At 38.2% G+C, this 26,632-nt stretch overlaps 2 protein-coding genes and 1 long non-coding RNA gene across 4 annotated transcripts in view; 1 reads left to right on the forward strand and 2 right to left on the reverse strand.

Annotated features, from left to right (window-relative positions):
* sftpba (surfactant protein Ba) overlaps nt 1-26,481 on the reverse strand; it is a 226,829-nt gene extending 200,348 nt beyond the window's left edge. The window contains exons 1-2 of the mRNA XM_042732328.1: nt 26,392-26,481; nt 26,037-26,101 (exon numbers count right to left, since the gene is read on the reverse strand). Of these exons, the coding sequence (XP_042588262.1) occupies nt 26,037-26,072 (36 nt within the window). The 5' untranslated portion in view covers nt 26,073-26,101; nt 26,392-26,481. The remainder of the gene's footprint in view (nt 1-26,036; nt 26,102-26,391) is intronic.
* Nucleotides 1-26,632, reverse strand: part of LOC109054485 (cytosolic purine 5'-nucleotidase) — a 595,585-nt gene that overhangs the window by 104,375 nt on the left and 464,578 nt on the right. The gene's annotated exons all lie outside the window — the stretch shown is intronic.
* Nucleotides 14,300-15,836, forward strand: LOC122138672. The gene is made up of 3 exons (XR_006155725.1): nt 14,300-14,332; nt 14,531-14,664; nt 14,856-15,836. It is a non-coding gene; the product is annotated as an uncharacterized LOC122138672 (long non-coding RNA).

Here is a 26,632-nt window from a genome sequence, read left to right on the forward strand (position 1 = left end):
ACTATAAGAAAGGCTGGGCTGACATGGCATGTAAATCAGAAAAATACACAGTTTTTAATATGCCTAAAAATCAACAAAACAACTTTGGAGGCCCAATAAGTAGAAATGAATGTTTTAAAAACTCCTTATAATATCACCTTAGATAATGGAAGAAGGTCAACAGGCGTCTTTCAAAAGCAACTATATTTTTAAAACAGGTCGCTTTTTGCCATATCGTTTTAAAAACTCTCTCTGCCATCCGTCTTGTCTTGTCTGCACGCTCACTCTTCTTGTAGCAGCTTCTTCTCCTCATGTGACTGTTCGACACTGCTGCATTATGAGCAGTGGCCGCTTCCATTCGTTTTAATTGTAGTGTTCTGTTCTCTAACTGAACTAACTTATTTTTATGACTATAAAAGATCAAAACGCGACGGTGGTAGGGCGGTGACAATTGGGCAATGACACATAAACAGGTGTTGGCGGCTTCACACACCTGTAAACTCCGTCAACTCCCTACTTAACTCGCCGCAACCCTTAGTTGACACCAGCTCATCTGTGTCCGACGGTAAGAACAGAGTATCCAGAAAACCAGAAGAGAATAGTTATACTAAGTCAAGACTGAGACCATAAGAGAGATAGTTCTTAGTCAAGACCCCCCCTTGAGACCAGAGAGATGGCTGAGTTTCGTAAATCAAGACCATAGAAAGGTATTAATTATTGAGCTCATAGACCAAGACCTCAAAAGAGGGTTGCACGTTTGTGTACAACCCCTGAGATCAGAAGAAAGGTTTTAGTTGTGGCTCTTCAAGACCAGAGACCTGAAAAGGGATGAGTCTGAGTCTGGACTGAGACCAAATAGGTTTTAAGGGTCTGAGTCAAGACTGAAACCAGAAAAAGTGTGAGTTTGAGTCCAGAATGAGAACAGAAGAGAGATGAGTCCAAATTCATTATTGAACCAGAAGAGGGTTGAGCCTGAGTCTTGACTGTGAGACCAGAAGAAGAAGAACGAGTCTTAATCTGGACTGAGACCAGTAGAAGAAGATGAGTTCTGAGTCAAGACCTGAGACAGAGAAGAGAAATGAGTCTGAATCTGGCATGAGACCAGATCTGAGAAGGTTTAATTTTAGTCCAAGACTGAGACCCAAGAAAAAGATATGTTCCTGAGTCTAGACTGAGACCAACGAGAGTCAATTTGAGTCAAGAGCTGAGAGCCAGAAGAAGTGTTCAGATTGGTCTCAAGACAGAGACCTGAAAAAGGATGAATGTGGAGTCTGGACTGAGACCAGAAGAGAGATGAGTCTGAATCAAGACTGAGACCAGAAGAGAGACGAGTCTGAATCTGGACTGAGACCAGAAGAGGTTTGAGTTTGAGTCTGGACTGAGACCAGAAGAGGGTTGAGTCTGATTCTGGACTGAGACCAGAAGAGGGTTGAGTCTGAGTCAAGACAAGTAGAGAGATGAGTCTGAATCAAGACTGAGACCAGTAGAGAGACGAGTCTGGATCAAGACTGAGACCAGAAGAGAGACGAGTCTGAATCTGGACTGAGACCAGAAGAGGGCTGAATTCAGTCTCAAAGACCAGAAGAAGGTTTAATTTGAGTCAAAGACTGAGACCAGAAGCAAGAGATATGTCTGAGTCTAGACTGAGACGCAGAACGACGGGTTAAGGTTGAGTCAAGACTGAGACCAGAAGAAGTTTCAGTTTGGTCTCAAGACAAGAGACCTGAAAAAGGATGAGTCTGAGTCTGGACTGAGACCAGAAGAGGGTTGAGTCCTCTGAGTCTGGACCTGAGACCAGAAGGGGTTGAGTCTGAGTCAAAACCAGTAGAGTCATGAGTCTTGAATCAGACTGAGACCAGAAGAGAAAGAGACAAGTTTGTATCTGGACTGAGACCAGAAGAGGTTTGAGTTTGAGTCAAGAACCGGACCAGAAGAAGGTTCAGTTTGGTCTCAAGACAGAGACCAGAAAAGGGATGAGTCTGAGTCATGCCTGAGACCAGAAGAGGGTTGAGCTAGAGTCAAGATTGAGGCCATAGATAGATGAGTCTAAATCTAGACTGTGACCAGAAGAGAGATTCAGTCTGAGTCCAGACTTAGACAAAAAAAAGGTTGAGTTTCGATCTCAAGACTGAGACCAGAAGAAGGTTGAATTAAAATCAAGACAGAATCCACATGGTTACGGCTCCATGACAGGGCTAACATGAAACATGAAAACATTAAAATATGGTTGAGGTCTTGTCATGGACTTGAGTACTCATGGACTAGGACTCAACGTCCAGTTTTTTACGTGAATTCAGATTTTGTTTGCTATCTGCGTCAATTTACATCATAACCTAATGAATCACTCATACTTTACATTTCGTTCAAAGTACACTTTTTACTTTTTTATTTATCAATTCTTGCTTTCCCTGGGAATCAAACCCATGACCTTGGTGTTGCTAGTGCCATGCTCAAATGTTTGAGGACTTTTCCTAACATAAAGCCATTATTTCTTTGGAAGACTTACAGCACATAAGTAATATGGACCACCTTTATAATTCTTTATAGTTTTTGTTCCATTTTTTTAAGCTTTTAAAATCGCTCTCGTTCATTGAAAAATCTCCATTGTGTTTTGTGTAAGAAAGTCATGAGGATGTAAAAAGGATTTTAAACTTCTACATAACACTGAAATCTTCAGTATATGACTTGTATATATCATATTTTTTTTATTTTCATCCTCTTTGCTTTTCCTCCCAGGTGCAGCTGCCCATGTCCCACACCGCCTGCACCAGCTTTGTCGTTCGCACTCTGACAGTTCTGACGTCAGCTCTGAAGATGACAGTACGCTGGTGCTGTTGGTCCCCAGCTCTTCGTAGCCCCCGCCCTGAACCACTAGCAGCAAAGGCAATCACCAGAAACCGCCAGCCGCAGACCGCAGCCCAGCCGTACCGGCGGGCTCTCTGGGACAACCTCTTCCCGTCCGTGCAGTCTCCTAAGTTTGTGCCCTCACGTCACCGCAGACAGCCCAGCACAGAGCGACTCTCCCTCGCCCTTCAGCCAAATGCCAAGAAAGAGCGTTCTGGTTTCTTCCAGACACCTTAACTTCGGCCTATCCCTCATTCCTCTCAGTCCACGGAGCCCAGTGTCCCCCCGTCAGTGCTCGGAGGCTCTGATAGCAGCCATTTTAAGTAGAGCCCATGGCCTCCTCAGATAGGAAAAGCAGGCGATGTGTTTCTCTTGACCAATCCATCCTTCCCTGTCGCTTCATCACTAGACTTTATCAGACTATATTCATAATGCAACAACTTGTGAGAGCAACCGGCCTGTTTTCAGATCGCCCTCTGGCACCTTTCAGACCTACAGCTGTTTGTGCTCTCATGCCTTGTGGGGGGCGTGTCCTAATCGCTTCACAAACTTATTCGCAGTTCTCAGTTGATAGATTGTAAATGGTGACAGTACAACAGTGCACATCAGCCTTATAGTGCAGGACAACCTGACCCCAAGGTAAAACTGTCCTTTTACCGTAGAATCAAAAGCAAAACAGTGATGTCAGCATTCATCTCAGCCTTTACTCTTAACTAGGGGGTCATTGACCAGGCTTTAATAGCCTGATGTCAAGAGTTTTATTGTGAAAAATTAAACAACATTATACTTAAAGTACTGTAGCTTTGTTATCTAAAAGCAAACTATAGGAAGTTTTTCTTCTTTTCCTTTTTAAGTTGATAATCCTATTTATTGATTTACTATGTTGTATTTAATTTATTTGAATTTAGGAAGAAAACTACCAATTGAGAACCTCTGTTGATAAACTGTAAATATACAGTGGGGTCCAAAAGTCCATGAGGACCACATTTAAAAATCTGGATTCAAAGTCTAACTTAAAACTTGAAGTATATATATATAAGAAATAGAAGCACTTTTTACTGTGGACTCTGTATTTGTGTGTGTTGTAGATATAGGCTACACTACCATTCAGAAACATTTGGGGGTAGTATAGATGTTTTTTGTTGTTGTTTTCAAAAGAAAGGAACACTTGTTATTAAGCAAGGATGCAAATAAACTACTGAAATAGCTGCGACAAGACCATTCATAAATGTTACAAAAGAATTCTGTTTAAAAAATGGCTTGCTCTTTTTGAACTATTCATATCAAAGCATTCTTAGAAAAATGTATCACTGTTATCCACTCTTTCACACTGGTATATAAATCAGAAAATGTTTTCTTGAAGAAGCAAATCAGCATATTATGATGATTTCTGAAGGATCATGTGACACTGAAAAACTGACCACAAACCTTGGAATGGTCCGTTTTGCGAGACAAAAGACACCATTGTTTAATAAATCTAGTTTTGCTAGTCAAACCAGAGCCTGTTTACTGACGCAAATAAAAGATGTCCATGATTTTATTCAAAATTCTAAAAAAATTGACAAAATATTTTCCGATTCATTCCGCCAGGTAATTAATGCACAGATATTCAAGAAGGTCAAATGTCCATCCTATTAATTAACTGCTGGTTACAACTGTTTTGCATAATAAATGGATCAAGTATTATATGAGTTTGACCCATATGCCAGGTTTGGCACATATACGATAAGACCACCATCCCACTTTTAGAAGTTACACATTAACACCCATCATGCTTTGCTGACGTTTTGTCAAGCCAGCAGGCGTCTCCTGAAACAGAGCAAAAACCTTTGACAGAAGGCGTGCTGACCTGAAGACAAACCAATCACATCAGCTCTGCTCATAGCATTTTGGTGTCATTCTTTGATCGAATGTAGAGCTGAGTGAAGGCTAGTGTGAGGTGTGTGTGGTCCAAACACATATAGACGGGTGCAAAAATACTACAGAAGACATGTAGGGTGATTTAGCCAACAGTCGAACACATTACGTGCAGGATTGATTCCCTTTAAATACAAAAGACAATAAAATGTACTAAAACCTGACAGTAATAGACTTACAGGTATCATCAGCTACGATCATCGCAAAGATCTCTCACGTTGCTATATTCTCCCCTTTCTGTATTCTCTGTTCTGTTTTCAACAAAAATCATTTGCTGGTCAGCAAAGAACACTGAGTTTGTCTATAAATCATTGATTTATTGCCTTATTATTGTGTTTTTTTTTATCGATGAGTTCAAAGTCCAAATGTGTTCCTGTGCGGTGAATGGCCCTCATCTTTAAACTGTGACGTACAGAAATGTGTAAAATGAAATAAAGAGGACACATGCGATAAAACCTAAAAATAAAAAAGAAATCCAATTTTCACTCATTTTTGAGTCCTGTGAGTGACTCACAAACTTGTCCTTTTTTTTTGTTGTTTTTTAATAATGTTTAGTCTCCTGCAGTAAACTTTGAAAAGGATTGCTACTCAGGCTCATTATCATGCTTTTGGGTTCTAGATGAGGGAGAGTTTTCACAAAAAAAGATGACTTTTCAGTTTAATTTTTCTTTCTCTGAACACTCCATTACTAAATCGCATTATCCTGTTGTTGAGATCTAAGCTCTTAAGTCAGAGATTGGAATGAGACTTTGAAACTCTTCCAGACCTGAAGGTGCTAATAGACACATTGTGTAAGCCCTTTATCGTTACCGGAAGTTCCAAAGCCATAAAAGCCCATAACCAGAGAGTAAAATGTTTTTGGTAAATATATTTGTGAGGTGTTTTGCCTCATTTCAATGATTGCCAGCAAACGTTGGGCAATTTGAAGTTCATTTTTTTTTTTTTTTTTGTGACGATCTCCCTCGAGCTAAAACCGTCCACCCTTGCTGCAAGGTGATAATACACACATTTTATGTATCCAAAACCTGCCCAGGTGCAAGGTTCATGTCCATTCCTGTACAATAAGTACAAACCACAGTAAGCATACTTTCATTCACTTAGAGCATATTGAATGAAGGAGACAAAAACATCCCCTGGTTTTGTCTGGCAGAATATTAGATATTGCTTTAATGCAAAACTTTATACTTAGAAGAAATAGTGTCAGGCCTGCACAAAACCTTTTTCACTCAAATTTTAGATAAGTTTGTTTTGTGGTTTATCTGTATCACATATATAAATATATTACGTATATATACTAATGCCAAAAATAAGCCAGAGATTTTTTTGTTCACAAAGCACGTTGCCAAATGAATTCTCCCCATCAAATGACCATTTTCACTCTTGGTTGTTGGCTCATCACGTACACAATTTCAAAACACAACGGCCAATCACAACCCAGTGTTTTGTAAGCACTGCTCTCCTGATATCAAATTACCAAATTGTCCTTTATCTACTGCTGCTACAATCACAGTTTTTTAATTAATTTAGAATTTATAATATGATTGGAGGTGATAGCAACAAAATCTACAACAACAACCAAAAAGTTTTAGCACTCAAACTGAAAATATGGGATTTTTAATTAAATGTCATTTCAAACCTGATGTATATACATCCTCTTTAAAAAGTTATTTAAGAAATAAATTAAATAATTACAAATAAAAATATATAAATATATACAAATATTTTAAGCCAAGAATGTTCAATAATCATTTTGCTCATTCAGTTTTCACTCAATGCTCAGACATGACAAAAAAGCAAATGCAAAAATGCAAAGAACAGCATTTTCGCAAGTGGTCTCCAACTTTTTTGGGACCCCAGTGCAATCTAGATATGAATCGCAAACCAATGCCCTTTGATTTCCATGTAAAGCCCAGTCCCCTGTACCCCGGCCTCTAAAAATTACGCCTCAGATTGACGGGAAAAAAACCCCCAGGGAGAAATTTGTTGGACACGAAATAAAGCACTGATAAAGAAAAAGTTTATAGTATCTGGGGGGTTTTGCAAAGTTTTTAATACTACTCCACAATTATTCATACTATGTAATTCCCATCCACCTAGCAACTCATAATCTATGCAACACATCAATACAAAAGAAAATAAGTAAAGTGGGAAAGGCTAAGCGCTCTGCCCAAAGTTAAATTCACTAACTTTTAAATCCCTCCCAATAAAATTACTGCTTTGTCAACCAAGCCCAAAGTGCACCTCCAAGATGATAGACATTCCTGTTAATTTATCATTTTCTAAGGACACTATTTGCAAAAAATTTCCCCCCTGCAAACCGCATTAAAATCTCCACGTCAAACTTTTTATTTTGGAAACACTACATGATGCCTTATATTGTTCTGCGTAAACATTAAGTTTAAAATTTAAGCTATAAGAAAACATTATAAAACGTTTTTATATTTTAAAGATTTTTCTTAGAATTTGAATTTAAAACAAACATAGAAGGAAAATGCAAAAACTGTCCCCCTCTTCCCCTTTTTTGGGTTTTTTAAATTGGGTTTTTTTTATTTGTCAATTTGTCTATGTTTTATTTCTAAATGTTAAATGTAAATTTGTAACAAAGGGGCCTTCTCTGTCCCCTGACCGCTCACGTCGAAGCCTTTTTCTGATTGGCGCCGCGAGCGAGGGGGGGCGCGCCCGATGACGCTCGATTTTTGGATGAAGGGAGGGAAAAAAAATTGAAGACCGGCCGCCCCCTGATCTTTTGATCAAGTCTACCGCTCCCAGAAACTCTCTAAGACCGACGGTTTTAAAAGCGAGAGACTCTAAAAACACCACGCTTTAAACCCGCGCCGCGAGGGAAACGCAAAACATAAAACCAACTGAAGGCAGATGAACGGTTTCCACAAACCCTGATTTATGAAAAACTGCTTTTTTTTCACGTCGGAGTTGTCGGTGAAGGGACCCCGGGGATGTTCGTAAAACATTAAGTTACGTATAAAATTTTAGTCCAAGGTCGCGTGGAAGACCAACACAAACGGCACGAGATCCCCCAGCTAGCACGTGCAATACTGCCGATAATTTTACTTTTTTTTACATAAAAAATACAATTATAAATTTTTATCAAACCCAATCTTTAGGGCTGGGAAAAAGCGTTTTTCTTTAACACGCTGACTTAGGAAAGTGGGAGGTAACGTTTTTGTTTTTTCGGCCACGGCGGCGGAGTACCGGGGTTTGGGGCCCAAAACTAATCTCGCAATGTAGCCTGAACGCTTCAAGGGCTTATTCTCACTTTATTTTTTGTTTTAGAACATATAAATAAAAAAATATAAAAAAAACTAATAGTCACAAACAATAGTTCTAATAAATTTAGCTTTTTTTACAAGGCCGTGCGCGCGCGTTTGTAGCGGGCTCGCGGGAACATTGTTCATGTCAAGCGGATACGCTGCGCGTGTTTTTTTTCTGCGGTTTTTTCCCGGGGGTGTTTTTTCACGTAAACACCTCTAAAATTGTTCCATTTAATCATCTTCCCCCTCATTATTTTTATTTGGGAGTCTAATTCACGGGGCCAAGCAGCGAATATTATGCCTCGCGTGTCTGTACGAGGGTCACGCCGCCTGCGCGTGAAAGCGCGCTTAAAAGTTTGCTAGTATTTTGTTCCCTTTTATAAGCCGCTGTTTGTTAGACCTTTTTTAGGTCGTCCCGGGGCTGCGACACCCCCTAAACGGGGTGTAAATGTCCTTCTCGCTCAAGTGGCCGCGGGTCGACTATTGCGTCAGCGCACCTCTAGGCCCCAAATACAATACACGAAAGCAAACGCCTCTAGCTAGCGATTTTAAGCGGCACCGATTTCATTCATTTTAATGGCGTTCACAACCGCACTCAGGATTTAGTGCAGTTTGCAATATTTATTTATGTTTGTGGGTGCTTGTATTACAAACGCGCCTGACGTAACGTTACGAACTTCGATCACTGCGGGCCGCCATCCGTCTCTGCGTTGATGCAGTGTGTAAAAAAAAAAAAAAAAAAAAAAAAAAAAAAAAAAAAACGTAGTCAAAAGGTACTCCCTTATTCAATAAACCGGGTTGCGAAATTCTCCACATGACCGAACGTTCTGGATTCGCTCAGGTGCCTTGTGATTGTAATTCAGTAATTTATCAGAACTGCATAAACTGAGTTGTCAGATTGTACACAATAATTGAGAAAATGTCAAAGAACTGTGAAACGGGCAGATAGTGCTGTATACCAAGCGTCACATTTGGGTTAATAAATTGTAGTTTAAACCATTGATTCGGGTCACTTGTCAATAGGTTATTCCCCTCACAGGTCAAAGAAACACACTGTCAGGAGACATGGCGTGATGTGTTGTTTTTTTTTTTTCCCCAGTAGTATGTTTGCTACCACCTCCATACTTCATCTACAGAGGAGAATCTATTTCTTTTATTTTTCCGATTCTGGGTGGTGCTTATTTTTTTTTCCCTAAGGACTTTATACATTCTTTAGGAGTTATACGGCAATAAAACAAATGGATTACTAGCTGACATCACAATATACAATCTTTGATTAACAGCAAAGTATGTGGCATTGGAACAAAAAGCAGGTGCAGATTACTTCACCGACCCATGAAGTATTTCAAGAGACATAATTGAAAAACAGCAAATGAATTGGGGAAATGAAATAAATTTTAGAATGCTGTAATCAGGAAGTCTGTTCATTGCCACTCACACCCAAATATTTAAGTAATTTTGAGAGCAACTCAGTACAGCCCACAGATGGGTGCCCTGAATGGAGATGATTCTTAGACCGGCGATGGTAAGCACGAGCTTTCTCCCAACAAGGTCCATCACTGTACACAACACTAATGCACAGAATGCTTAAAACTGTTATTTTTTTTAAAGAAAACCACCCATAAAACAAGTATGTATGGCTTTGAGGTAATTTCTCTAGGAATTACCACAGACCCTATAGTCTCAATAAAACAAAATGTGCAAACTATTTCTGTTATTCACACCTAGAGTACCAACCCTAGTGACAAGGGCTTGTTATAGAGTGTGTGACCGTCACAGTTCTATTGATTATTGAAAGTTTCGTAGGGAATCATGGAAAAATGTGGTTTTTTCCACTCTAGAAATTCTGCTTAATAAACTTAAAGAAAAAAAGAAAGCTGAGATAACATGGGCTTTGATTTGATTTAAAAAAAGCATAAAGCACTCGATGACCTCCCCCATAGCTCACAGTAGAACTATGAATAAAGCCATTAAAATACCCCTTTCTATATGGAGAAAATGAACATGACTTGGATTTCTGCAGAACCACTGTTTTCACTGTCAGATGGCAAGTCGGGCTTCCAGTTTTTCGAGGGTGTAAATGCACTCACATCCTTGTAGACAATCGTAGTTACAATCTGATGCTTGTAATTGTGGTGCTTCTGCCATGGTGTGAAATCACTTATTGAAAAGAAAAATCTGAGAGAGCCTCAGGTGTTTACGAGGGAGGGGCTTGCTAGTTTCTCCACCCTTTGATTGGACAAAGCTGTTTATCCCAGTACATGCACAGTCATCATTTTTTACGTTTAGCAGTAAACTATCATACAGAATGGCTCAAATCGAGGGTGTGTGTTGGTAATTAAAGCTGCAAAACTGATTTTTCATCAGCGTTTTACAAAACGTTTCTCTACCAGATCAGCCACAATCATGGGGTGACAGTCAAAGAATCTCGTAAGCCCAGTTGCAATGACCCAATGTTTGGGAACTGAGGATGCTTACAGTCACAACATCAAAGGTGCACTTTTGTTCGGAGATCAGATGTTTGAGTTAGTTTGGCCATGCATTTGTGGACAGTCCTGTGTATCATAGTTTTTGTCATCTGTGGCCTGACACCTGGTACACGTGTTGTGCCCTTTCCACTCTCGCTCCCTGCCCTCACTGCGGCATCATGTGCTTTCGATGAGCTTCGGCGCAGGTCCTAAGTTCGAGGCTGATGGCGTGGGGGAGGGTTTAGCAGCCCCGCTGCCAGCTGATTAGCGTTGGCTTACCTCTGCCCCGAAATCTAGATGGTTTACTCCAGGGCCTGCAGTTGGGTGGGGCAGTTTTGGGCATATCCTGCCTCAGCTAGAGAGGACGTGCTGCAGTAGCTCATGAATACTTCACCTTGTGGTATGGAAATATTTAATGGCAGGCAAACTGAGGCACTAGCAATTGTCCTTGTCTATTGTTTTTAAGCAATTTCTTGGCTTGCATGAGGTCCCATCGTGTAAAATGCTGTTGTCATGTGCTGAGATATAAAGGTTATATAATAGTAAATTAAACCAGAATGACATTTTGTGTAACTTGAAACTGTTAACTTTAAAAATAATGTACAAAACCTAAAATCTTGTACAATTATATATTTTGTTTCCAAGGCAATTTATTCCAGTTTTGCCAAGGAAATCTTTAATTTAGGTAAAACTAAGGTTGCCATAAACACAAAAATTAAACTTACCAAATAAAATGTACAGTAGAAAATCTAACCGAAAAAGCTAATAAAAATATGACATTCCCATTATAGGTTTTTTTAGTAATACCAATATTAAAGTCCCATTATGTTTACATAAATATACACACGTGTATGTAAAAGTCACATTTTTTTGTACAATATAATGCCCAGCTTTGCCAGTTTAACATGTTTGAGTAGCAACATCCAAAATCCAGTTATGCCCTTGGAGGCGGTTTGCATTTATCTTTGGAGTCCTCGTATAACCTGAATTCTATGCTGCTAATTGGCTGGATTAAATCGTTACACCCTCTCATTCCTCCTGTTCCAGATAAATTTTGTGACCAGATCCTTGACGCTTGTGGTTGGACGCCCACCTCAAACAGGATCCTGATTGCCAAAGTTAGCAATGTGGTGAGTGTCAAATTATGCTTCCCTGCACGCTTTTCCTCCATGCTAAGCAACTTGAATCTTTTTAGTGTGGTGCTCTAACCCCTATCAAGCTGTCCCCTGGCGCAGGACGGTTGCCAAGACTGGAATGATCTTACTGGCCGGTGAGAATCACCTCTCATGCTGCCGTGGACTACTCAGAAGGTTGGTCAGGGACACCATCAAAGCACATTGGATACGATGACTCTTCCAAAGTTATAGCGACCACAAAATGTCAGTGGGAAAGAGTGCTGCTATGCTGCCATAATGCCTTTGCAGAACTTACGACACTGCAAAATCTGTGGGTTTCGATTTGTGTATTAGCTTCTAGTGGGACTTAGGATAGAATTAATCAGCATTTTATTGTGCTTTTAGGGTTTGATTGCAAGACCTGCAATGTGCTTGTGGCCTCTTGACGCATCAGTCAACCTGATATTGCTCAAGGGGTTCACGCTTGACCGCAGTGAGGAGGATTTGGGAGCTTGGAGACCAAGTAAGAGCTAGATAACGACTTTCTTTGTTCATATGCCAGGGATGTGAATTGTGTTTATAAGAGAATCTAGATTCTTATCTTTACTGATTGACTGAGTAACTTGTTGCCTTTCTTAGGGCTTGATGTTTGGTTATGCCACTGATGAGACTGAGGAGTGTATGCCTCTCACTATGTGGTCCTGGGCCCACAAAGCTGAATGCTAAAATGGCCGAACTAACGCCGTGTGCGGCACCCTGTCCATGGCTGTCGGCCGACCTGATTGCCAAGACCCAGGTGAGAATGTCGTTTGAAATCAGTAGGAAAATACCATAGACTGTAACAAAAATAATTGACGGAGTGGCTCCCGTGACGTCACCCATAGACTTCCCCTCAATAGCGGTTTTGAAGCTCAAAGTGGTGCAGAGCGGGCCTTCGCCATCTTGGCAGCGGCGTCACTGCGCGAACTCTCCCGAAAATTCGAAAATGGGCAAAAAGGCGTGAGCTGGTTGCTGAAGCCACACGCCCACCTAGCGCGACGGCATTGTCAGCAGCGGCAATCCACCTTTCACTTCAAAGTGGCCACGACCTTAATTATGCAGAACTTTAAAGGCTTAATATAATTTAAACGGATTGAGGTTATAAAAAAAATTCACTCCCCCTCACAGTTTTCACAAAGGGCAAAATTAGCCAATATAGACCAAAATAATTTTTTTTGAACCAGGCTTGTAAACATGTTTTTTTTTCTGCGTAAAAGTTTGGGCATTTTAAACATGGGGAGTTCTATGGGACTGACTCCCTTTTTGGCATACGCCCCCAGCCTGCAAGCGGCCAGTCGATGAATTGCAGGTTTTTAGTCACTTCCTTATTGGCTTCACGAGAGAGAGCCGGAGGTTGCCGCTCGGAAAATACACTATCCTACAAAGGTTGTGGGGTCATACAGAGAGGATAAATAATTTTTTTTTTTTTTATATATATATAAATGATAGAATGCAGTAAATTAATCAAAGTGGGAAGACGAATGTTACAAAAGATTTCCGTTTGAAATCGACTGTTTGACATTTTCTCTAACGTTTCTAACTTCTAAAGATGAACCATCAGTTTCCAAAAAGATTGATATTGATTTGTTGCTTGAGCAGCATATCAACTTACTAGAAATGAATTGTTTTCTGAAGACCAGAGTAATTATGCTGAAAATTCAGCTTTGCATCACAGGAGTAAATTACATTTTAAAACACATCCACGATAGAAAACCATTGTTTTAAACCATAATATTTCCACAATGCTTTTTTTTATTCTATTGATGATCAAATAAATGCAGCCCTGGGTGAGCATCAGAGACCTTTCAAAAATATTTAAATCTCAATTATTCCAACCTTTTGAACGGTAGTGTATGTACTACTAAAGAACTGAGATTTTAATGCCTGGTATCTTGTTACAGATTGTAACCATTAGCGTCAACTTCTTTTGCTGTTGTCTCTAGTGACGGTCCAGTACAGGCAGGACCGGGGCCATGATTCCTGTGCGTGTGCACACCATTGTAGTGGTCTGTTCGCATGATTGACGGAAGTGTGTTCTGGGAGATGGCGTGATGCTCTGAGGAGAAGGTGGTGAAAGTCTTTTTTTGGGGTTTGGGGTTTTTTTTTGGGGGGCCCAGCGTCTACCTGATGATGACACCATTCTATCAACCTGCAGCCCATCGACCGCTTTTGGGTCATCGGATGCCACGCGGGTTATAAACTATAACACTTACAGTGCAGTTTTTCTTGGGGGTTCCTATAGGCGTGGAAAAGCGGAAAAAACATGTATTTGAATTTTTTTTTTTTTTAAATTATATTTATATCTGATACTATTCCAGATTTTGCTATTATATCCAAAGTAATAGTTGTGGGAACTGGCGTTAATGTATTATGACTTAATAGGCTATGTACATTTATTTTTCCCACTTTTTATTTCCCTATAGATGTGTTGGTGGTTCAGCTTGATAAGATTTTCTGAATTATTCATGCTGTTTTTACAGGGAGATGCACTGTGGTTTGACTGGCCTCAAGATATGCTCGATGGACCGCATTATGGGCTGGGGAAGCTCATGGAAGTGGTGGCCTTTCCCCCCCCCCCACCCCCCCCCCTCTGGAGGACACGCACACACTAAAGGTTGACCGTTCAGCTGCCTATGCTGCCCCGCTGGTGTGTCCAAGTCTCCTGGTGAAGGCTGATCTTGTGCAGCGTGTCCTGGTCCAGGTGAATGTTTCGCAGTCTTTCACCATGCAATGATTGAAGAGGTCTTAGGGTTTGGCGATTGTTTACAAATAGGGTTGTGTGCATCCGCGATGCCGTGAACAGCCATTGATGTTTATCAATATTGGCAATGGAGTATCACAATGGGCCCAACCTAGAAGGGATAAAAGTAGACTCTTACCAATATACCTGTTTTCTTAGCTGTCCTACGCCATTGGAGTGGCCCACCCCTTGTCCATCTCCATCTTCCACTATGGAACCTCCCAGAGGAGCGAGAAGGAGCTGCTGGAGATCGTGAAGAAGAACTTTGACCTCCGCCCGGGCGTCATCGTCAGGTAAAGTGTGCTCCTCGGGGGCGGCCCAACCACCGCCTCTCGGTTTGATGGTTTCCCAGTCCTCTTTTGCTCCCGCGTTTTCCCGAGTTTGGTCTTTTGCACAGTTAACGTTAGAGAGGCTGATTTGAGTTAACTGAACGTCCTTCTTTGTGCATGGCAATTGTCTTACTCTGTCTCCTGTGCAATTCCAGAGAGCTGGACCTGAAGAAGCCCATCTACCAGCGCACCGCCGCCTATGGCCACTTTGGCCGCGAGTCCTTCCCCTGGGAAGTTCCCAAAAAGCTTAAATACTAAATCTGTAACCCCCCCTCCTTTCCTTGGGCGGTAGGTGTACATTACAGAGAAACCTACTCAACCCGTCGGAGGGGGAGATGTACCAAAACCCCTCACTCCTAACCTCACACCCGTTCCCAAAGGTAATTCCCCTTCAGTGGCGGTCTCCCCATACAACTCTACCTTCAGTCCCTGTTCTTTGCTGTATTGTTTTCTTAATATCTGTGGATGGTGGCTGTTTGTTTTTTTTGTTCTGTTTGACTGTGCGCCCTCTTCTCCCCCCATCTCTCTTGGGCCCTTCCTTCCTTACTTACTTGCTTGAAAGATCAAGTGACGGCACAAATGGGGGTCAAAGGTTGCTCTGTGATGCTATGCATTGCTGGCTGAAGCACTAACCCCTCGACTTTGTTTTACCAACTAAGAGAACCAATGCTTACCATTTTCCAGGTCCACCACTTTATGCATACCATCGCAAATGGGATCAAAACCTCTCGTGAAATGTCGAAAACCTGTCTTTAGTTGGATCCAACAAGAATGTGTTTAAGTTGCATAGCGCAGGGATCGGATCGAGAAATTTTAAGAGACTTTTTACACACGTACTGTCACCACGGTTCTGTCCCGGTCACCGCAGGCCACGTTGTTTTTATTTCTGACGTGTTACAGAGAAGTCGGAAGCTGCTACCAACTGTGGTGGTTCTGCGAGGCTGGTGACACAACCGTTCCCCTTCGGTCTCGATGGTGATTCCAGATGAAACCTCCTGGTAGCTGTTATGTGATGTTCTACTAGACCATGGCGGAGGCAAAGCACTCCCTCTCTGCTCGTGGCGACAGCGGGCGTAGCTACAGAGAAGCCCTGCTCCCTCGCCAGCGCAGAAGGGCTGCCTCCGCCTCTTGAATCGCTCCAATATTTAAAAAAATCAAACCAAATTTTTGCTCGGTGATCCTCTTGAGCCTTGGCGTTAAGTACAGAAAAGCCGGGGATCCCCAGAGGGGGACTTTTTTTAAATTTTTGTATGTAAAAGGGGAACGTTTTTAAGACAGTGAATATTTTTTTCCATTTGCTTAAAACACCGTAGTGTGGTGTATGCCCCGCTGCCGGCTCTGGGGGGCCCCCCTTGGGCCAAACAGAAAGCTTTGGCTCTTGCCATGGTGGCACTGGAGCGGGACCATTTTTAAACTTTTTTTTTTTATTTTTTTTTTTTTTTTTTGCGAGTAAAGGGGCGGGTAAAAGGGACGTCCTTACCCATCACCCCCACAGGGTTTACGTTCAGGACCCCGGGCCCCACAGAAAAGAAGCGAGTTTTTGGGGGTGTTTTTACAGAAAAACCCGTTTTTGGTTTACAGGGCTCTCTCTGTTGGGTGCTTTTGGGTTTGGGTGGTCTTCAATAAAATGCTCATCTTTTTGTTTTTTTTGTACAATACTTTTTTTTTTTAAATTCCAGAGTTTGGTGCATCAGCCCTGGTTACTAAATGAGTAGAAGTCCCTTTTTTCTATTTTTTTTCCCCCTTTTGGAAACTCTTTTTCCTCTTCCCCAACCTTCCCCTTTTTTCCCACCTGCTCCCCTTTTTCCCCTTTTTTCCCCCCTCTCGTGAAAATTTTTACCCAGCAAAATCCTAAATTTTCCCTTTCCCTTTAAATGCTGTGAGGGGTTTCTGCCCCATATAATAAAATTAAAAAAAATACTTCCCCTTTAAAAGCCCTCTTTTTTTTAATGTTTTTTTAAACTTTTCTGCCCGACTTTTTATTTTTTTTTTTTTTTTTTCCTTTTCCCCTTTTTTAAAAACTTTAAACCCCCCTTTTCCCCGGGGGTTGGGGTTTAAAAAATCAGGTTTTTCAATGTACAAAAATGGCTTTTTTAAAGGTTTTTAAAACCTTTTTATGGGGGGAAAAACAAACAATAAAAAAATTTACAGAATTTGTGAATCTGAACTTAAAGAAACCTTTTTTTTGAATATTTTTTTTAAATATTAATTTATTTCTTGATGGTAAAGGTGAATTTTCAGCACCCATTACTCTATTTTCCCTTGTACATGATTTTTTTAGAAATCATTCTAAAATTCTATTTGTTTTTTAAAACATTACCCATGTTGAAAGCATTTTTTTTTTTTGGTGTTTAATTGTGTGTTTTTTGTATTTTTTTTAAATTTTTTTTTTCCCCGGGGATTTTTGGGGGATAGAAATCTTTTGTAACAAAAAATATATTTTTGTTAATTTTAATTCTTTAAATGCCCCTTGCGAAAAAAAAGATCTTACAAAAAAGTAGAAATTTACTAACCCCAAATTTTTGGAACAATAACGATCGGATGGATTTTTGGAAATTTTGTGGACCCACATTTTTTAAAAAGCCCCAATACATGTATCTTAAAAACTAAAAGGTCACAGGGTTTTAAAAAAATAGCATGTTACTGGATCTTTGGGGGCTTCATTTTCTTTTCCACCCAATATTCTCATGTTTTTTTTTTCTCCATTGAAAAAATTAGAAAAAAAAAAAATTTTAAACAAATATACCCCCTTTTTATAAACAAATTTTTTTATTTTTTTTTTTTTTTTTTCTTCAACCCCCGGAAGGGTTTTGAACTAATTTTTTTTAACCCTTTAAAACCCAGGTTAAATGACATGAAGTTTTTTTAAGAAAAATAGGGGGTTAAAAGTGCCTTGAAAGTGTCAACCATTTAAAATTTAATGACAGAACCGGAAAATGAGGGAAATCCTGTAAGGTAAACAACAACACCGGGTTTCCATATTTGGGGGATCCCAAAATATCTAGGTATGTGTTTTTGGAGAGTGGTTTGAGCAGGCGCCCATTCCGGGGAGAACTACTGTTTAAAATTTAAAACCAATTTTAAACCAAACTTTAAGGGGAAAATTTTGAAGTCCCCCTTTTGCAGTGAAAAAACCAAAAAGCCATTTGGCATTCTAACACTCATTAAAATCCAGTTTTCGCAAAAATGTGAAAAAACCCCCCCCCCGGGGGATTGTATAAACGGGTTGTTTATTATACTTTTTTCTGACGGAAAACCCCGGGAAAATTTTAAAAGGGTGATCCCATATTTTTGGGGAATAAAATTTTTTCAGTAATCCCACCCTTCCATTCTCAGGGTGTTCAAAAGGGAAACCTTTTTTTGATAGGAGCTTTTTCCCAAGGGGTAAAATACCAGGGTTTGAAGAAAAATTAAAGGGGCCCTGCCCTTTGAAACCCCAAAGACTTTTCCACGTATTTTGGGTTTTTTAAATTCAAAAATGGGGGACTGTTTTACAGTAATGAAAAAAAAAGGGAAGTATATAGGGGAACAATCCCCAAGATGGTTTTAAAATAAACATGTCGCAAAAAAAACTGAGAAAAAAGACTAAAATTTTTTTCAAGGGGGGTGAAGAGGGGTTTTAAAAACCCCAACCCCAAAATGGTTTCTTGCAGTCTAGACAAAAGGTTTTTTGTATCTTATGTTATCCATTGAAAAACTTTTTTCAGGATGTGGAAAAAAAACCTTGTCTTTTTTAACTAGTGACCCCTTTAAGCCAGAAATAAAATAAACCCTTTTTTTACAGGGTTTGGGCCCCTTTTTGGGTTTTGGGGTCAAGTAAAACAAACTTTTATTTCCCCCTACAAAAATTTTCCCCAATTTTTAAATATTTTTCGATCAAAAAACCATGTGACGCCTATAGTTTTTTATATAGGGGGGTAATACAAAGTGTAGGCCCAAATAATTTGGTTTCACTAAAATTTTTTTAAACCCAAAATTTGGGTTTACTACAAAAAATTTAAAAATTGCAAAATACAGGGAGTGTATGAACACCTCAATGAACAAAAATTTTGCTGTTTTTTTTTTTAAAAAGGTACATTATCGTGATAAAAGGTTTATGCACCCCCAATTTTAATGATTGGTTTTGCAAGTAATTTTGTAAATGCCCTTTTAAATTTGCCCTCACGGGATGACTGTGAAAACCACTGAAAAGATGATAAAGTATGTGAGATCAAATGTTGTTTTGGCAACTTTTTCTTTTTTAAAAAAATAATAGCTCCCCCAAAAAACTTTTATTTTGATTTGTTCTATTTATTTGTTTGCGGAAGATATTACCCAAAGGGCCTCTGAATTTTTTACCCCTAAATTTTCCCACTACCAAGAAAATATAACCATAAAAACCCAGGAGGGAAGAAAAATGCTGTGATTTTGGGTCATGGGGCCCATCATTTTTTAAAGGCTACTTTTTTAATTTGCTAAAGAAAAGGGGTGCAACGCACACAAAAAAACCTTCGACTCCGTTTTTGGGAAGGGAAAACCCCAAAAAACATTTTAAAACACTAAAATAAAAAAACCCGTCAAAAAGGGCCAATATACTGCATTTTTGTGTTCAAATGGTAACTTTGCCCCAGAATTTCCTTTATTTAATATGAAAAGGGCCAAAATGGGGCATACTAGGTGTAAAAATTTAAAGGGAAAGGGAAACAGTAATTTACCCAAGGGGTCAGAAATTATTTCGAAAATCAATTTTAGAAATTGATTAACTTTTGGGAAAAACTTTTGGACATTACCAGGTATTATAGCCGGCTAAAACCAGTTTAACTCCCACAGGTTTTCTGAAAAAGGGAAAACTACCTGAAAGAGTGAAAAAATTTGCAAAAATTTTCCCGTCAACACCAGCCCTAAAGGTGATTAAATACTAGAATGTGCATGAAATTTATCGGGAAAGGGTTTTTTGGTGCACTTACCCAAATTTAAACCCGCGCCCTGGAGGCTTGCGGGGCTGAAATTTTGGCCCCAAAATACGGGGGTCAGAAAGAAACGCCAGGTCCTTCTAAACCAAAAAACACCCAATTTGGGCCCTTTCTATGGGGCCGGCCCCCAGAAAAAAATACCTAATTTAAAACTTTCAAACTTTTAAAAGGAATGGGCCCACCCAAAAAATTGAAAATAAACCGCTTAAATTTATTCAACCTAAACCACCCTAGGTGTATATTTTCCCTTTTCAAAAAAAATAAAACATTTTTATAAGGGCATGAATGGGGGTTTGGGGGATTTTAAAACCCCAAAAAGTCCCTCCATTCTTCAAAAAAAAATGTTTCCACAGGGCTCGGGGGGTTAATAAAGGCCTTGTGAAGAGAATCGATGCTTTTGTGCATGAAAAATATACACTTTAAAACCCTTTATCAGTTTTTAATCTAAGCTTCCCTAACTCCCCATAAGCAAAATTCGCGAGAGGGTTAGGTTCCAGCGGTGCCTTTGGAAAGGCATAAACTCATGCCCAAAATGCTAGTCCCCAAGAAAAAGTTTTGTTTACAGAAAATAAAAACCTCTCCTTTTGGGTTTAAAATCGAAATCCCCAACATTTTTTTTTTACATACCCTCGTTTTGTATTTTAAATTTCCCGGACGGGTTTTTGGGGGTTTTGTCTTTCCGCTGCCCCCTCTGTTTTTATCACTTCCACTGGGCTTAAAGCAAACGCCTTCAACCTAAAAACACATCGTTTCACTTCAAACCCCCCCGGACCCTTTGGGAAAGTACTTTTTTAATGGGGATGGATGCATTTTTAGGGGCTTAAAAATTTGGGGCCCAAAATTTTTTAAAGCTTGAAGAGTCGGGCCCTTTTTTATAACGCATGAAATATTCTTTTATTACCCTTCATTTTCTTCACAAAAATGTTTTATGGATTATATTTCATGATTAATTTTTTTTAAGTGAATTTCCCCCTTTAAAAACATTTAAAAACCAAAAAATTTTTGTTAAAAATGAAAATCAAGAAAATGTTGTTTTTTTAAGGGTTTAAATTTTTTTTTTTTTTTTTTTGGTCTATTTCCTGAAGGGTTTGTACCCCCGGATATGCCATAGGCAAATCATACAGTATTCAAAAAATTGTTTAATTTAAAAATTTTGGCAGTGTATTATGGAAGTTGATGATTTCCCTTGTTCATAAAGGGAAAAGCTAGAAACATAGTGTTGTTTACCGAAGAGCAAAATAGTAAGTGAAACTTTATTTAAATATTTTTTCCCTTAACAGCGGAGGAACAAGAAAGGTTCCGAGAAACCTTTAAACCCCAAAATTTTCATGGGATTTTTTTTGGGTTCAAAAAAAAAAAAATTCCCCAAGTAAACCAACAATGCCTAAAAAAACCTTTTGGGTTTGTAAGTGGTTTTGGGGGATTTTTGCTTCAAAAAACGCCCCCGGGGGGGAAAAGGGGGGAAAAGGCCCTTTTTTAAATGTTTTCTATTTTGGATTTCACCTAAAAAAAAAAAAAACCTGAACAAGGGAAATGTGACTGCACTTTTAAAAAAACTGAAAAATTCTATAGTTTTCTATTTTTGGAAAAATGTCCGGGGCCCCCTGCTGTTTGCTGAAATAACTGAGGGGTTTCCCCATACGCTGCACAAAAGTTTTAACACTAGAAGATAAAAAATTTTTATAGAAAACTTAAAAATTAAGGGTTTTAAAAAAGCCCGCCCTTTAAAGGACGGACGTTTAACCTTTGGAAGGGGCCGGGGTGCAGCGGGGGGGGGGGGGGCCCAGAATTTGTTCGGGATGAAGCACCTGGAGCTGGGTGGTTTGGGGCCCCCCAGATGCAAACGATTAAAAAACTGCCGTGAAAACCGGAATCAAAATCAAAAAGCACTTCCCGTTTTTAAATAAAGAAAAAGGGAGAAAAAAACGGGAGGGGAGGTATATTGTTCCCCGGGACAAACAAAAATAAAACAGTGGGTTTTTAATTTCAAAAAAAAATTAAAAAACTGAAGCCAAAGTCCTTGACTCGAACCTTTGGGGACGCTCCTGATTTCAAAAGATGAAGAAAGGGTGCTATGAATTTTAGGTAAAGTATTTTTTCAGTAGCTTCAACCAACAGCTGGCCTTTTTTCAACCATTTGTTGCCCCGTCCCTGAAACAGGGGGGGAAACCCTTTTCTGCAAAAACTCTCCAGCAGGACAGTTATGATGTTCTGTAAAGTACAAAAATGAAAAAAACACTGGGAGTCAATTTTTTTTTTTCAAAAAAAATTATAGATTTTTTTTGAACAGATCCCAAAACATACATTTCCCCTGCGTACAGTATGCAAATTAAAATATCAATATCTGTACCTTTAAAAAAGTGTAGTAGGGGTTTAAAAAGCACTACGTGTGCTTGGTTTTGGCCTTTTTTTTCCATTGGGGAAAGAAAAAAAACTTTATTCAGCATCTTTTTTTGACTCATAAATTAACAGACTACCAAAAAAAAAAATTTTTTAAACCAAAACTGATTAATGCAAAATAATACATTTATTTAGAAGATGTTTTTGGTGACAAGAAAAATTTGGGGCAAAATTTGAAAATTTATATACGCTTTTAGGTTAATAGTTAAAAAATCCTTTTGGGGAAAAAGGACCTTTAACCTTTTAAAAAAAGTATTTTTTTGGAAATAAAATCCTTTGAAAGAAAATTTCTTAAGTGCAGTGTTGGGAAAATTTTCACCTGTTTCAACAATTTGTTGTGCCTTAAAATTTAAATATTTTTTCGACTTGGGTTTTATAGTCATTTCAACTTCAGAAAATGAATGAAATTAAAAAATGTTGAGTTATGAGTTTTGGTGAGTTAAAAAGAAAATACGGGCCCGACCCTTTTGATCACATTATTTTTTTCCAAATTTTTGGGGGTGAAAAGTAATATTTTGGGTACTTTAAATGGGAAGGTTTAAATTTCAATTACAAGGAAAGGGATTAGTATAGTTTTTAAAATTTTATTTAAATTTCTGAAATTCAAAATTTTCTTTTTTTCCACTTTAAAATTAGGCCTTTAATTTTCATTTTTTTAAGTAATTGGGATTTAATTTTTCTATTTTAAAAATTTTTTTTTAACCATTTAAATGGGTTTAAAAAGTACTGCTGAAAGAAAATGAAAGCACAGTAAACTAAAAATACTTTTCTGTCCCTTCTCCAAATTGGGATGTATGTACAGTATTTAAATTTTATTTTTTAATTTCACATTCTTGATTAAATTGCAAATTTTTATATATAAACATTAAAGTACTATCAAAAAAAAACATCAAATAAATTTTACTTCAAAGTATGACCAAAAAACTGTTTAAAATTTAATTTTTTAAAAAAACATTAAAGTAAAACCCTTTAATCGGTATTCCCAAAAAGGGCCCCTTTTTTTTGTGTATTAAGTGTTTTTAAAAAAACCGTAAAGAAAGTGCATTCTAAGTACCTTTAAATAACCCTTTTTTTTTATTTGGGAATAATTATCTTTAAAAATGATTTTTTTAAAAATTTCACATTCGATACAAAATTTAACAGAAATTGTTTTTCTGAAAATCCGCCTGTTTTGATTGGGGTTTTTCACCCAGTCCTCTCTTGGGAAAAAATACTCAAAATGGCTCCAATGTAGTGCAAAAGAGCACGGGATGGACATTTTCCCCTCTGGGTTGAGAAACAGAGAAAAACCCAGTCCAGCGTGAAAAACATGCAAACCCAAACCCTTAAAATTTATTTCCTCAAAATTTTTCCCTTTATAGTTTGGGCCGGGGGTTTTTGACCATGTGATTAAGCAACAATCCTATCCGTCAATGTCCCCGTCCCCCACCATCCAAGAAATGTCAGGGGTCATTGGGTTCTGAAATGGGGGAAAATTGAAAGGAAAATTTGCAGTAAAAAAAACCAGGGTTTCAAACCAAAAACAAATCGAAATTTAAAACAATGTCCTATAAATCAAATGCATGTTTTTTTTCTAAGATATATACTGTCCATCAGGTGGGAAAAGAAGGGGATGGCAAAAGGGGCATCTTTTTTCCCCCCCCAGTGGGCAGATTTTTGTGATTTGGGCAGGAAAAATCATAAAACAGTTGCCAAAAGAGGCAGCTAAAATTTTTCCCTTAAAAAAAAGATGTATGAAAGGGGTTTAAAACCTAACCCAAATTGATTTTAAAAGGGGGCCCCAAAAAAGATTTTTGACATGTTCTTGTGGAGGGGATGCATTACCAAATTATACAAGAGCCTTATTTTTTTTGAAAAAAATTTCCTAAAAACCATTTAAAATAATAATTTTACAGATACTAGCTTTTTTAACCTAACCGGGTTTTTGTGGACCCAGTCCCCCATGAAAAACATTAAAAAATTTCGCCGAATAAAAACAAAAATTGTGGTTTGATTTTGCAAAAAAGGACTTTTTGGGGTGCAATAATACGCCCGTTTTTACATGCATTGATTTTGAAAATTTTTTGGCGTGCAAGGAAAGCCCCGTTTCATATGCCGGTGGTGGTTGAGGAGATTTTCCCCCTTTTTAAAGTAACGGGCCAGAAAACACTTAAAAAAGGGAAGGAATTATATTATTATTTTCAAACTACATTTGATAGGCTCTACAACAACCCCCAATCCTACCCATTTGCGTATATATGCAAACCCAAAGTAAATTTTTAAAAAATCGAAAAATTAAAAATCGTACTATTGATACACCCCTTTTTTGAATCGGGGTTGGAAAGGGGATGAACTACTCGTGTTACTATGCTAGGATAACCCGTAAGGGAAAAGGGAGATAGGCTCATCAAAGTTTTAAAAAAAAAAAGCCTTGGGCCCCCTTGGGGTTACCTTTCCCGCAAAAAATATTTGAGAAAAACTTTGCAGGGATGTTTTTTACAGATACCAGGTGGTTTCAATTTTTTGTTTTGTTTAAAGCCTAGGGTACTTAAAGGGTTTATGGTTCGTACAAAATAAAGTCAAAGAAAGCATTTGTTTTCCTGAAAGTTTTAAAATGCAAAAAAATTTTATATATTTGAGCTTTCCCCTCCCTTTTTTTAAAAAAAAAAAAAATCGGGTTAAAAAAGAGGCCCCTACAAGGGAAAATGAATGATTTCAGTTCATAAAGTTGAAAAAAAATTAAAATCTTACCCTTTTAAAAAACACATATTAGTAAAAAATTTTTGGGTTTTCCCCTTGAGAAATTTAAATTTAAAAAAAATTTCTTATGTTCTTTTTCTGTTGGTTTTTTCAACTTTTAGGGCGATGCCCAAAATAATCCCGTAAATTGTTTAGAAAAGGGGTTTAAATTTTAAAAAAAAACAGAAGTTTTTTTCATAAAAATTAGTTTTTAAAAAAAAATTATATTTTTAAAAATTTTATTAAAAATGTTTACTTTTTAAATTTTAAATTTTTTACATAAATTGGGGTTTTGGGAGTGTTTTTCCAAGATTTAAAAAAGAATTTTTTTAAGAGAAAAGCATTATTTTTATTTTGTACATTGCACATAAATCTCACTGTAGGTAGGGGAATGGTTAGTATAGAGTCTGTGAAGGACCTATCTGGGGATGGTAAAGGGGCTTGGTGAGAAACACACACCAAATTCATCAGGTTCATGGTGAGAAGTTCAAAAATTTGACCACCATGAAAAGATTAGAAACAATACACTTCGTTTTTCAACACAATTTCCCTTACATCTTTGAATCTTCTTTGAGACATGATAAAAATCATGCAGATCAAATTGGAATCATGTTACACTCAAAGGTTTTGGCGGTTTAAATTCACTAATGAATGCTGATTTCGGTGCATTTTTAAAAAACCCTGCACTCTCACCTCAATCGCTTCTCCTTGAAAAAGGTAAAACAACTGTCATCATGGGATCAGGGAATCATGCAATATTATTCACTAACCATTTGTTGTGTGTGTGTGAGAGAGAGAAGCGATTGTACCTGGAAGTCCCATTGGAAAAGAGGTCCTTCAAAAAGCTCAAAAATCGAGTGCAGTCCTGACACATGTCACCTGTCTATAGAATAGGGATATTATTGTTTCCATTGTTTTATGTGTAAGTTTTGTCTTATCAAAAGATTAATCTTAGGGGTTTAGAAATAAAGAGAAGGGGAAACTTGTGGTACTGGTAAGTATACAGATGGTGTTTTTCAGGTGTTGTGGGAAGGGTTTTGGGGATATGAAATTACAACTTCTAGTTTCTTTAACTATCTATGCATCGCCCTAAAACAAGAATAATTCTGCATTTGCAATAGTGTAAATGACATTTTAGAATTATGATTTTGCTTAGCTAGGAGGTAATTTTTTTAAGAAACAACACTAAATGTTTGTTTAAAATGTGAACTTGTAGGATTGGTTTGTTTGACAACATGCCAAGCAATTAACATTCCTAAAACTCACCATGTTGTCATCCGCACCCATCAGGTCATTCGTCATGCCAGTTGTATCAACAGATCGTGTTTTGACTGTTAAAAATAAAATCACGTTTTCAAGAAACTCACTGAACTTACATGAAAGATGAAAACGAAAATGTTGGAAAAGAAATTACGCATGACAATATAACTGAGAAATGTGTATAGATTTAAAAAATGTAACAAATTTACGCTTAATTTAAATTTTGTAGAAAAAATATAAAATGATTTGAAAATTGCCTGTTTTGGGTTCTTGACACACAGCATCCATATTGATATTTCAGTATCAAACTACCCTTCACACTAAAAACACACACATTATTTACACAGAACATTTCATTTACCTGAGCCCAGAAGGGCAGTGAAAAAGAGAAACTCCAGTCAAAAGGCAGTCATGTCTTCAATCGCGAAGGTTGCAGAACCAATGTAATTTTCTAGTTTGCTCCTGTATATAGCTACAGGAAAGTTCACCTCAAAGAGGAACTAACCTTTATATATGATGTCCCAAAAGCACAAGCCAGGAGTGATAACAGAGCTTTCACTGTGCAAATGAGAAAGCTGTAGGCCTACTGTACAAATAATGTT

This window comes from Cyprinus carpio, chromosome B10 (assembly GCF_018340385.1).
Source record: "Cyprinus carpio isolate SPL01 chromosome B10, ASM1834038v1, whole genome shotgun sequence".
In the NCBI taxonomy this organism is placed as follows: Eukaryota; Metazoa; Chordata; class Actinopteri; order Cypriniformes; family Cyprinidae; genus Cyprinus; species Cyprinus carpio.